At 37.7% G+C, this 14,384-nt stretch overlaps 1 protein-coding gene across 1 annotated transcript in view; it reads right to left on the bottom strand.

The window, feature by feature from the left end:
* pde8a (phosphodiesterase 8A) overlaps window positions 1-3,473 on the bottom strand; it is a 44,357-nt gene extending 40,884 nt beyond the window's left edge. Inside the window, exon 1 of the mRNA XM_051379332.1 lies at window positions 1,858-3,473. Within this exon, the coding sequence (XP_051235292.1) occupies window positions 1,858-2,010 (153 nt within the window). The 5' untranslated portion in view covers window positions 2,011-3,473. The remainder of the gene's footprint in view (window positions 1-1,857) is intronic.
* Between the last annotated feature and the right edge of the window lie 10,911 nt (window positions 3,474-14,384).

Raw genomic sequence — 14,384 nt, 5'->3', positions numbered from 1 at the left:
GGCACAGTGGGCGTCTTGACGTGGGGGCATCTGTCACACCGACTTCTCACTGCATCCTGCAGTGACATTTGGCCACAAAATTCAGCTTGACAGAGGCCCTCAAATAGCCTGCGGCCTGTCAGACAAACGCACACATACTCATGGAAACAACCAACGCACAGACACACTCATGCACTACTAAATTCACAAGATCACACTTTTTTTTTTTCTTTTTTTTTTACAGATGTTTTGTGTTTGCAGACGCCTGCAGATGTACATGCAAACATTACAGTGCGAGCTTCATTCTTCATTTAGAATAACTGTTCTCTACTCAGTATTGCTTGATTAATGAATTTTCTGCAAATAAGGGCTGCATGTTATGGTAAAAACATTATATTGTGATTATTTTGACAGATATATTGTGATACAGTTTAGATAGATTCACAATTAGCGCGGAAATGATCACTTTTGAATTAGAAATAAAAAAAATTGGGGTCTGTATCAAATAAACATGTTTTCTTAAATTTGGAGAACAAGATTTGTAGGCCATTAATGAAGTACTGTGGGTCTGAAGGTCTACAGTACATGCGGTTTGGTTGCATATTTATCAAAAAATTGCAGCTTTTGCGATTTGAATATTGCACTTGGTCGTACTGCAATTTTGATAATTATCGGATTAATTGTGTAGCCCTACTACAAACGGGATGAGGCCTTCAGCCAGCACACATGAAAGCTTCTTCTTCACGTCTTAGTTTGATGCACAAAAAGATAATCTTTCTCACCTCCAAACACACTGAAACACACACACATCTGAGTAATAGTGATAGGTTGTTCTTATGTGCACATGTCACCTCTTACACAATACATAAATGCAAATTAATACCTTGATTAGAAGCACCTATTAAGTCCCTACATACAAGCAGGCACAGCACATTTTGTTATCCTCTGTTTGTGTAATTATTTGTGGTTCAATACACAAATGGGACTGTTATTTTTTGGGATGATGTAACGCACTGATGGCAAACTTTTTGCTATTATGTCGCACAATCCCTTTCACTACCTACTCCTACTTTCCATTCACATATTCCTGTTTTCTTTGTAAACACTTACAGTTAAACGTTAATTTAAAGTTAACTGTGAATTACTCGTCTCATTTTAGGCATGAAACACAAAGTCTGGGCCTCGATAGGATCCCAAAAGACGGGGCATCCTTTTAAAAGGTAGAAAGGTGAATCAGAGGCCAAAGCTGTGTGAACTAAAAAAGAACCATGTTTGACAACAGATGTCAGTGCTTCATGGTTAGACTTTGGCTCGTCGTATAGCCATTGCGTACAGAATGAAGTGACTGACAACTGCTACAAATGTTGGCTTTTTCCTGACTCTTGCATAAAAAACTACAAAGAGAACAATACCTCAGGTTAGTGTAGAGGGCTGCGACCCTGTGACCTCTCCGCTGAGTGTGTATGTAAAAAAGTAGCAAAGTTGAAGAGTCTTGAAATCTTTAGTTTGAAGGTAGGTAAAAGGAACGTTGTTGCAATGTTTATAAAAAAATAAACAGTAAAATGTTGCCGCATGTTGTACTGAATAGTCAAACCCATAGTGGCTGTTTTCCCTCTTTTTTAGTCTCCTGAAACATCTGTTGTATATATTCTCTATAATATGCTGTTAAAAATATATATACACAAGTTTTGGAAGGATCTATGATGTCCTAAAAGTCCTATAGTTCTTTCCTATTATGCATAGAGGCCTTTTGCAGAACAACTTTATGTAACACGTTCACTCAAACATAAACTTCTCACCCTCACACACACATACACACACACACACACACTGTTGCTCCTGTGTCTCTGTAAATGTAATGAATGTAGGTTCTCTCACCTTGCAGCTCGGGGGTTTTAGGGGTAGTCCCGAGGCAGGATTTCCTTGATGCTGAGTGGTATTAGTCTGCTGGGGTGAGTGGGAATCCTCGGACTCTTTTCCACTGTGGTAGACCACCCTATCAGAGATATGAATACTTGAAGCACAGCCCATGCTTCAACCCACTTCAGCCTTTTTCTTTTTGCGCAAGTGCTTTACTTTGAGGCTACCCGAGTGTCATTCGTCTTCTCTTTTCTTTTTATTTCTTAAAGGGTCCACTCTTCCTTTTTAAAGGTTCATATTTTTTTAAATATATATATATACATATATATAAATACATATGTATCATCTAGGCCACAGCAAAGCCGGTTCTCCAATTGCTCTGACACAAGGCATGAATAATAAATCTTTCTATCCCCCACCCCCGACCAGGAAGCTGATTTCCTCCCTCTCTTTTTCACATGAAGTTAATTGGAGGTCTTTAATCAAAGCAGCTGTCTTATCCTCGAAAACTTGGATTCCGTTATTCTTCAGCTGGTCTGCTCAGATCCCCATGGGTGATTTTATCCCTCACTCCGGCTCCTCTTCAAGCCTTCTTCGTACCACATCACCATTTTCTCATATTTTTTTTTTCTCTCCCCCCCACCCCCCCTCAACTTCACTGTTATCAAGTAGGCCTTAAAAACACACCATGCAGTCCCCCCGCCAGCTTCACGCAATAGTTTTATCCATTTTATGTGTCCAAGGTTTCATGTGTAGTCGTCCTCCTCCTCCACCCCGGAGCCATCAAATATGATGCTTTTTTTTCTCCCCCTCTCACTCTCTTTCCCTCTTTCTCTCTCTCTCTCTTAAACAATCTGGTAGCCCACTTCAGCTCAAGACACGGGCCATAAACCGGTTCTCACGACACTTTGCTCCAGTCCTGAGCGGTTCATCATCAACAGGCTGAAATTTTCACACTGCAGGGTGTTATTCTGGTCAGTCGCTCCGATGTCAAACACCCAGCGTGGAACATAATGCCATGTAGTCCGACACAACACTCCATTTATCAGCTTCAATTCACCAATTTAGGAAGCGGTAAGATCTCGGTGGATGGCTTGCAAATCTCCATTCAAGGCATCCGATGACCGGGTTGAGGATGATCCGCCTGATATAAAGAGGTCCAAACCCGGGTGCAATTGGCTACAGTGTTACCAGGCTCCGCGAATTTCTCTCATTCTGTCGTAAAAAAAAAAAAAAAAAAAAAAAAGGATGTAGAGGGCTGTCAGATTGTAATATGTGGACGTACCACCTCTGGAGAATGCAATCGCTTCAGAGAGACAGAGAGAGGGAGAGAGAGAGAGAGAGAGAGAGAGGGAGAGAAAGAGAGAGAGAGAGAGAGGAAAAAACAAACACAAAAAAAAAAAAAAAAAAAAAAACACAAGACCGCTCCGTGTCCACAAGTTTCGGATCTGAAATCGGGGACGGCGGGATTATCTACGGTAGACGACAGCGGAGGTAAGGCAGAATCGAGCTACATAATGCTGATTTTATGTTTGTCTTTTCTCTGCCTTTTCTGGCGTTTGCCCTTCCAATTCTTCAGCACTGCTTGACAGCGGCACATCCAATAAAAGCACCCGCAAGGATTGACCTACAGCCTTTACTGACGTTAATGCAAATGAGCTGCGCGCAGCTAATCGGCGTCGTGCTCTGCGCCGCTGGGTGGTCCTCCGGTTTCCGTGGGAACTTTGAAAGCAGGAAGAAAAAAAAAAGAGCTGCACACGGACTCAGCAGCGAGCTGGTTCGCTGGTACTGCTGTCTGAACATTTTCTGCAGATAGTGCACGCAAACCGGGTGAAAAGCTGGTTTTGGTGAGGTTGTTTTTGTGGTTGTTTTCTATCTACTGCAAAATAAGTGTAATTTGCAGATTGTTTTTTTTCTTAAAACACGCAGTAAAAAAACATTTGTGGTTGAATGTCATGGCTGTGGAATACCAGTAGGGCCAAAATTAGTGTCATTTTTTAGTGGCACATTTTTAATTGCGAAAATGACAAATAGTAAAATATAAATAGACTAATAGATAGTATAGTGTAATGAGAAGTTATTCTAAAATCAGTTGATTATTGTGAATTGTTAGTTAATCAGGGAATGAATTATTGAGTTAAAGGTGTAAGTGTGTAACATTTAGGAGGATTTACAGGCAGATATAGAATATAATATTCATAAATATGTTTTTATTTGGGTATGATCACAAAATCATGAAAATAAGAATCGTAATGTTTTTATTACCTTAGGATGAGCCAGTTTTATCTATAGATGCTGTGGGGTTGACTTCTATGGAGGCTGCCATGATGAACCGCCATGTTTCTACAGTAGCTCAGAACGGACAAACCACACGCTGGCAACTGAGTCCTGCACGGAACCGACCCATTACCCGTAATTATCTTCGCACCCGACCCAACCCGACCTGTGCTACACACAGTCATATTTTTCAGAATAAATCGATAAGATGAATCAATCACCAACTGTTTCCACTCACTCCTCTGCTGCTGCGTCTGGCCAGCTGAGCACTGTTGTCAGTAAAACTCTGTGCCAGTCCACTAAATCCATCTCCACACACAGTTTCAAACGATCTGATGTCCCGGCACACAAACTTTACTGCTAACCGGGGTACAGCATCCTCGTCCTCGTGTGTTGGGGGTTTGAGAGTTGTGTTATGTGTTATTGGAAGAGTTTCTGTCAACTCGTGCAACACCTGAGCTCCTGCTGCAGCTTCCTCAGAGAGGAGATGTGTGGCTTTTACAATTTTACAAAAAAAAATCCTGCTGGCTGATTAGGCTTGATAATATTTATAGATTTAGATATTAAAAATAGCCTACACAGTCATTATCACTTCTGTTTTCTCCAGAAGAAAACCCATTGTAGTTCTCACAACATGGTGCCGATTACGCAGTACGTTTCACAGCCACCTTAGTTTCTCTTTTGTGCTTGGAAGGGGATTTTCCAACAGCAAATGCACCGCTTTATGCCACTAAATCCTACACACTGGACCTTTCATTTCTACCAGGGTTGCAACTGATGTTTTCTTTTTCATCACTGAATAATCCAACAATTACTTTATTAATTGATAAAGCAGTCATATTTATCATTTATTTTGTGTATACAATCTCAGGAAAAGTACTGAGTCCAGTGTATTGCCTTTACATTTCTTGTTTTGTCTAATCAACTGTCCACAATCCAAAAGTATTTAGTTTATAGTCATAAAACATTAAGAGAAGTTTGATGTGTGTGTTTGAAAAATGACTCAACTGGGCACCCGGTTGGCTCAGTGGGTAGAGCTGGCAACCCATGTACCGAGGGTGAGTCCTTGCTGCAGCAGCCCAGGGTTCGGGTCCGGCCTGCGGCCCTTTGCTGCGTGTCATCACCTCTTTCTCTCTGCCCCTCTTTCCCGTCTGTCTTCAGCTGTCCTATCAAATAAAGGCAATAAAAAAGCCAAAGAAAAATGACTCAACTGATAAGTCGAATGTCACAATAGTTTCTGAATAATGAATTAATTAATTGACTGCTTGTTTTACTTCTCTTTTACTTCTCAAGCATTTTCTTGTTTTAAAATGCATTTTTTTCAAAATGTATTTTTCATAATGTCACATTTCATGACGTGTTCTTGTTCACCCACAACCTCACAGTCACTTAATTTATCTATTCTAATAATAAATGGGGATTGAGACAAGAATATGTTAATACCCCCCCCAGGTAATACTTTATTAAACTCATAATGCCCAATCTTTATTTAGATTGTGTGAAAGTGGTATTGTTACAGAGTAATTATGAGGCAGTAGTTTTCCTGTATTGGATTACATTATTATTATATAATATATATATATATATTGGTAGACTATATTAATCCAATGAAACACAACATCAGTCTTCAACCATGTAGCTTAAAGTACTTTGTCTAACGACATTCCTGACACAGTGACATATTATTGTGCAGTAGGTATTGGTAGTGGAAATGTGGCTGTCTAAACCATATTTTGTACTTTTCAATCACAAAGACACTTGAAAGTGACGTAGACCACATTGCTTCGGCTTTTCATCATATGATCATATAAAGACAAAAGCTATGAACTTCCATCACTTTGTCTTGATTTACACCATGTTCATGTTAGTTGATCCCCAGTGCAAACATTGTGTTTTATATTTTAATGAACTGAAGTTGATAACTCTGTTTCTGTCAGTTAAAATTAAAAATGCATCGTACTGTCTTACTAATGTCACATTTATCATTTAATGGCCCTTTTTATTTTTCAAATGTCACTTCCTATTTTCTTGATCTGTATGTTTAAGCATTTATTAGTATTTATTTGTGTCCCTTTTTGACTAGAGTCCTCAATCTATCAGTGACATTTGTTGCATGTGGGAATTCATAATAAGCCTGTCAGGTGATGAAATATATTGTTTTACAATTCACTTTTCTGGTCCCTGTTTAACAAGAGTTCCTGACACTCTATTTTTATCTGTTCAGTTCACAAGCTAACTTATTTGGCTCAGAAATTATTTATTAAATTTCCCTTAAACATTAGGCATTTCATAGGTCTATAGTAACCAACAGTATAAAATCAGAGCCAGAAACTTGATTTTTAAAGCTGATTTGTTGATATATGAGAGTATAAATATTTGATAATAAAATATTCCTTTTTGTGAACACAAATAGCTGAGATGTTTGACAAAGAACCTCTAAATCTGGTTATTGTGAGAGACATATACACAGCAGAACATTTCATAGTTTTATAGTTGGACAAACTATTTAATAGCAAAAAAATTTTCTAAAATACCACAAACAATATTTCTTGTTAGCCAACATATACTTCAGTAATATCTTTTACAAGCTAATATCAGCCCATAATGTGGACCTGTCTGAATTACCTTACAGTCTATGTGTAGCTAAAGTACAAAACACACTGGTAGCGTCACATACCCAAGGTATCCAATAGTAAAGTTGCTCTAGATGTGCCCATCTAGCAATGTTTTTATGGAACGTTGTTACAGTGGCGTATTCTAATGCACTGACAAGATGCAAGATGCTGCTACACAGAAAATAAAAGAGGTGGATGTTATATAGCAGTACTTAAGCAGTACAACACTGCACTTCCACCAAGCTGGCAGACATGCAGGAGACACATAAAGAAAGAAATTATCAAAATTGAGGCAGAGAAATCTTGAATATAGTCCCCGTAACCTCCAAAAATGCTTGATCCATTTCATATAATGCCAATAGCATCTTTTAATTGTGCCCCCTCTCTCTGGTAAACACTCATCTCTCAAATCCGATGCCTCAAGTTTTTAATGGAGACTTTCTGTTATAAATTTGGAGTCCTCAAGGCCAAGTTAAGATAAACCTGGTAACATCATCACGGTTGTTTACTTAGAACAAATGTCCGCACAGGAAGAGAAAAACTCCCCATGACAAATAAACTGACCTTTATGTGTAAAATTGGTGGAGTTCCCCTTTAATGCATGTCAAATGGCACCAGTGTGTGTTGCCTTTGAGAACAATGAGCTTCTACATGCTAAAGGGAGAGCGGCAAAATTGGCTGTTTATTCCCAGTGGGATGTGCAGTACTAGGAAACCCTTCACTTTACAAACCATTATTGATTCAGTGTTAGTATCAATAACAATTACATTTTTGAGAATTTTTTTATGAGGGTGTGCAACTTCAAAATCGCAGTAAATCACAGCTTCAAATGGTTTATTGCCTTTATAAAACAAAAACACACTAGTTTAATATAAGAGTGCAAGTGTTTGATAAATCAGTGTTAGAGATGTGACAGATGCACATAAATGAATCCAGTGTCAGATCATACTCAATTCTTTATAAGCTTTCAGTAACACTGGCTGTATTATTCATGAGGGGATGACATGTTTACTGTTGCCTGGTTTGCACTTTTGTCATTTATGTGTGTTTGTCAGTTATTGTGCTGCTACATTCTTTAGCTGGGCCACTGCAGGAAATTAGTAAGTAATGTGTTTTATATTTGGCTTACTGTCAAACATGTTTTCTCTACATGACATGTAAAGTTTTGTTGTGTCAACTGTTCTGTATTGCCGAGCTTAATAAAATTCCTTTTGTGCTAATTATGATTGGCATTAAAGTGAATATGTCAAGTTTGAGTGTTCCTATGCTCTGTAGTTTAAAATACTCAAATCTGCATACTTTACCCAGATAAAGATCACAGCATTGAATTATTTTGTGAAAATTAGCTTGATGTTGACTGACGCTTGTACAGTATATTTGAAATGTCTTCCTCATATAAAAATAGCTTTTAGGACCAGAACAAACACCTGTGTAAGACTTTTAATATTAATATATCAGCAGAAACCAGAAACACAAAAGTGACTTTCTTTTTCATTTCCCTCTAACTAGTAAATCGAAGTTTAAATTGAACTACCCAGACCCACCCAGTGGTGATTATTCCCATAACTTTAATCATAATTAGCCAAATCAAAATGTTACTTAGTCTGATTAAAGATCATATTTTAATTCATTCTGATTACAGTTATGGGAATAATCACAGTTAATGGGGTTTATAAATGTATTCTCCAACAGACCCCAATCAAATTAATTTAATTATTGAGACATTATATGTATATGTTCTGACATAAAAAGTTTTCATCACCACCTTGGCAGGCAGTTAAGACATTGGTGGATGCAACAGAAGCTGTTTCCACAGCATGTCCTGGCAACACTTACATATTAGCAGACAGAAGACCCCACTTGACCCTAGTTATATTTTGCCATGCAGATAGTTCTCTCACTCCTAAAGACAATAGAGGTGAATGGATTTGCAGTTTACAAATTAAAAAAAGGTGTACTCCTGGCATAAATAGTATGTTTCAGGCAGCTGAGGAAGTATTCAGTCAAAGTGTACCATTACCATTCACAGAAAGGAGTTCAGCCCTAGTTAATCCTTGTGTCCTTGTTCACCTTCCTCTTATGATACCGCATCCTCTCCGTCTGTGACTGTAACAGGAACTCAAGAAGCCCTGGAAGGAAAATCTTGAAAGGACCTGCACAAGAAGCATATAGCAGTAGTGCATCAAACAGTTGGTGTGCACCACTGTGGTAGTGTTTCTTCTAACATTCGAGGTTGTCTTCTGCTTAGGCGTTCATTTTAGTGAGAGAACACCAGGTGGGCTTACAGTAGATACAGTGTCTTGGTAAAATGCAGTAAGAAAACCAGTGTGCAGCCTTTCCTGAAGTAACAATTGTTATGACAAAAGATTCACTATAACATAGCCAGAGAAAATAATGAAATTGTGTGATGGTGGTTAGAGCAGAAATCTTTAGTCTGATGAAGTGAACATTTTTATCTCATCAAAGATAACACTGAATTCTTGTCACATACTTCCTGATATATCAACAGTAAAAGCATCATATCTACTCTTATAATCAGACCTACACTCAGCAGCAGCACGCTTTCACTATTTTAACAGTGAACACTGTTTGTTTGTTTGGCCATTTTGGTTATTTGCAACTGATTTTAATCAAAAGTGTGCTTTTCATCACCTCTTGTAAGGACCTGACAACTGTCCAAGTGCAGTCTATTACAGTGTATTTTCTGAAATGTCCACTAGGGGGCGCCAAAGGAGTGAATTTTCATATATATATTTTAGAGGCTGAATTCAAATAAGTAACTGGATAGAGGCTGAATTAAAATAAGTAGGTTAGAGTCTCTCAATATAAGCCATTATATGTCTTTAGAAGTTAAGTACAACTATCTACATGAGATATTTCTGTTGGCCTACTACTACTTTGTTTTCTGTTGCTCTCTAGTCAACTACTACAAAATATTCTAAAAAATAAGTTATCAAAAAAAAAATTATCGAAAAGTAGTAATTTCTTCTGAAGTCAGTAAATTAATAAATTATGTCCAATTTAATGCAAATGTTAAACACAATTTTGTTTCTATTACTCCTGTTTTCCTGATGAGACATACACTTTACAAATGTAGGAATGTTTTGTCAAATATTAAACGTCTTATAATTGCTACAGAACAGCTTGAATATTACAGCAGACAATGGTGTAAACTGGGCAAAGCAGCGATTTACAGTCATTCCATTTTCATGTCACTGGTGTCCATTGAACAGCTGAGCTTTCTAAACAGTTCAGTGGTTATGTCTCATAGTACATCCAGACACAACACAGAACCCCTAAACAGTTTTTCTTACCACACCGCAGCCATGTTGCTGTATTATGTATTGTCTGCACAGGTTGAGCTTGCAGTATCTTTGTTCAACACGTGGTTCTTGGCCATGATCCAGTGCAAAACTGTTATTCAGGTAACAGTAGACAAGTTAAAGGGCACTTCTTTCAAAGCATTAAATTGAAGCCTGAAACCTCACTGAAGTGGATGAACTCAGGATCCTTTCTCATCTGGGTCAATGACACATTGGTGAATGAATGTTGTGATTAGTAGTGAAATAGTTTTAATGAAGTCAAGCATATATTAATCCAGCTTCCTGTGTTAGAAACCCAAAAAATGATTAAAGCTGGGAATAAAAGGAATACTACAGACTGACTGAACGACCACAAATCTATTATTATCCAAATTATTCTATTTTTTTGATGAAAAACGGAGGAACAAACAACGTTTTCACACAAGTGGGATCTACAAAGAGCAAAATTTCCCATCCAACCAGCCTCATTGAATAACATGCTTACATAATTACAGTGAGTTATCTACTGTATACTGGTGATACTGGTAAGACACTGTTTTGGCTCATTTTATAGGTTATCTTGAGCCTATATTTAGACTGGGAAGCCAAGGACTTGTAGTGAGAATTTGTCTCACTGTACTGTTTTCTTTTTGGAATATGTGGGACATTCTCTGTTACAGTAAACATATACTTGGATGTAAATCAGCACAAAAAAGAGGCACTCCACCAATTTTACACATAAAGGTCACTTTACTCGTCACAGTTCGTACTCTCCTGCCTGTGAAAACAGCTGTTCAGTATCTTCTTTGTCAAGTCCTTGAGGCAAGTCTTTGAGGCTTGGAGTCTATAAATTCTTAACAGAAAGTCTGTGTTACAAACTGAGGTGTGGTTTAAAAGATACCAGGCAGAAAGGGTCTAACTATTATTGGTTGCATAATGGTAAATGTAAGAGCCAATGTTCCTGGAGCTCGACCAACACTAGAGACTAAAAGTCAGGATATCTCATCTTCTGATGCTTTTATTTTGACCATTCTTTTTTAAATCTGTCTCCCATAAGTCTCCCAGCTTTATGGAACTTCAATATCAAATTACTGGAGCGGTTAAGGAGAAGATCTATGTAGACATCCACATACAAGACTACAACTGTATGATTTTTTCGAGAGTGGTGTAGTGGTGTCTGAAGAACTGGATATACTCTTGATTTTTGCCCCGTTTTTCTTTAAGCGGCCCATCCAGCAAAGGATAAATACCTGTGTTATAAACAGTGACATGTAAGACTACTCTTCTTTTACCCAAAAAAGTGTCAGTAGTATTTGAACTTTCACTTAACGTCTGCTGCTTGACTTCAGGCAGTAAAGATCATTATGAAATCAACATTACCCACAGAAGAGGTGCCAATTGCAATCAGTACTTACACCCCAGATGGATGAGACAACTGCATAATCATTCACTTTGAGTGAAGTATTCCTTATTCCTTATTCCTTACTCCATCCTCTCATGAAAACTGGACAACCATGTAATGTCTTTGACCTTCAAAAAAGCTTGCAGAACTCTACTGAATGATGCGCATCAGAAGGTATTTAGAAGTGGCTATATCCAATGCTGACTGAAACATATGGCATCAGCTGTCACTGCTAGAGTCAATACAGAACTTGAAGCCAAGTGAAAAGGTGCAACAAGAACATCCAGCCACCTTCTGGTTGATTACAGCAGAAATTTAAGAAGTTTACCCAGTCCGTCAGAAGTATAGTTAGTACATTGGATGAAAGGACTTGCTAAACCTTGTGCAAGCCACTACAGGACAAATGTACAAACTTCTGTAGTGGATTTGGATTAGTGGAATGCTTGTTTTTTCTCCCATTCCCCAATAATAACCTGTAACCACTCTTTACAGAAAAAACTGGGTTGAGCTGCTGAACCTATTATCTGCTGACACAAGACAAACAAAAGACAGGCAATTATTGTGTTTAACTTTATATGTAAACGTATTTGTCTCCCCACTTTATTAATGACCATTTTGTCTCAATACACTTTAAAGTTACTGTTTTATTTAGTTCATGATACCCTTTATTCAGGAGCTGTATATAATGTTTAAAGTACTTTTTTTAAGTAGTTTATCGAGCAATCTGTTACATTTCAAATGTCTTTCATATCTTATTTTACTACCACATTGGCCCCAATATGGACAAAAAAAATGTCTGCACATTCACAGATTTGAACATGTGGATCCTGTCTTGCTGACTGTTCTGGACCTTATTCAAACTATAAAGTCACCTTAGTCCAGAGAATCCGAGAAGATGACTGATGTTTTCCTGCAGACATCGAAGTCCGATCATTACCAGCTCCCAGTCAATTTTCCTGTTTGAGGACAGTTGTTGAGGCAGCTGCAGTATTGCGCAATTAGGCAGCTGTACAAACAAGCAATCCATCTGCAGAAGACTGCATAGAAGCAGGGGAAAAAAATGATGTACGACTGAACAGCTGTGAAGAGAAGCGACTTGGCTTCAAGTGAACCTGTCCTGACACATGGTCACCTTCAGTCTGGAGTGTGATTCTGAATGTGATTTATCCCTGCAGGAGGCAGCCACAGGCCACAGCTGTAGCCTGATAGTATTCACCCTCTAGTGCCTGATCCAAACCACATTGTGACAAAGGTGAAGCAGTTAAAGGCAGCGTGCTTGTGCCGAATGTCAGAGAGTCACGCATAGTCAGGATGTGTCTACTGGTGGCAAACACTTTTGGCCCTATTGAAGTCATATGCTGTCACACTGGGGTCAGAAAAGGGTTAATTTGATTGAGGAAATTGTTAATTCAGACTCTGTCGCTTAAAATGTACAAAGCTGTTTACTTGAAGGTCTTTAAAGGTCTTGTTCACCTTTGGTCACACTTCAGAAGAGAGTATATGGCTGTAGCTTAAAGTGATGCTCTCATCTAGTGTGACGAGCATGGAGTGCTACAGCAGATTTATGTCAGACAATAAAAAGATTGTGTAAATTCAATGCTGAGAAAAGAAATCAAATAACGACTAATCTTAAAGATGGAATCAAGTTCGAGAGAGAGTGTAAAGAAGGTTTTTAGATTTAATCATCAATGGGATATGAACAGTGGAGGAATGTATAAATTTAAGGTACTTGTACTTGACTTAAGTCTTTTATTTTCATGCCACTTTATACTTCTATGACACAACATTTTAGAGGGAAATACTGCACTACATTTATTTGACAGCTTTACTTACTACTTACTTTAAAAATTTATATTTTTGTATAGAAAACATACAAAGAGATATAAGAAATATATGTTTTTCTATAAATTATTTGGGGATTTTTGAGATATCAATCAATTGATCAATAGAGAAAATAATCAACAGATTAATCCATTATGGAAATAATCATTAGTTGCAGTTATTAAGACAGAATTGGCCAGTCTTCTCGCTACTAGTCTTGTTTGCTTATGTTGGTCATATAGAGGCATCAGTATTGAATTGAGACTGTTTCGTAGCCAGTTTAAGACTCCTTGTAGTAGGTTTAAGAAACATTTTCAATGCAGGACTTTTATATGTAACAAAGTGGTATTAGTACCTGTACTTAACTAAAGGATCTGAATACTTCCTCCACCACTTGCTATGGAGAGGAAGGTCTTCTGGACTAAGAGACGACTCCATTGCATACAGCTGAATTCACAGTTATAACCTACAATTTTATTACAAAGAAACATTAAGTGTTTAATTGTGTCATCTGGAAACTTTGTTTTTAGTTTTGGTCCAATGAACTTCAGCGTACAATGTGTAACTTTCACCACTAGATGGGAGCAGAAAAAAGGCGTCAAAAGGCTGTTGCACTACTTCTCTCACAGTTTATTTTAACAGTGTGTGGCTTGAGTAACCTTTTTTCTGTCACTATTTAACCTTTTCAGCATTTCTTATTTAACTGGTATCAGACGATAGATCAGAACGTTATTATTTTTGTACATACTGTATTGTCTTGCAGACTTCAAACGCACTAAAATACTGAGACACTCAAATGTAGTTCTCATAAAGTAGGTACACTATGCTATATAACAATCTGCTATAAGCTGCATAAGTCACAATACATGTGTGATGTATATTCACTCCTCTACTGTACTTCTACTTGACATTTCAGATAGTAATACTCAAGTATTTGGTAGCTATAGTTACTTTTCAGATTGAAAGTTTCCACCAAAATATGTGATCAGCTTCTGATGCATTGATAAAACTACTTAACTGGAGCCTATATAAGTACACAAGTAATAAGTACATTTTGATAATACTCCTTTGTGTTTACGTAACTTTACTTTTGATTGTAAGATTTTAAATTGTTATTAAGTATTATTA

This window comes from Dicentrarchus labrax, unplaced genomic scaffold (genome assembly GCF_905237075.1).
Source record: "Dicentrarchus labrax unplaced genomic scaffold, dlabrax2021, whole genome shotgun sequence".
NCBI classification, from domain to species: Eukaryota; Metazoa; Chordata; class Actinopteri; family Moronidae; genus Dicentrarchus; species Dicentrarchus labrax.
Note: the sequence above shows the minus strand (reverse complement) of the source record. Positions and strands in the feature narration are given on the sequence as shown.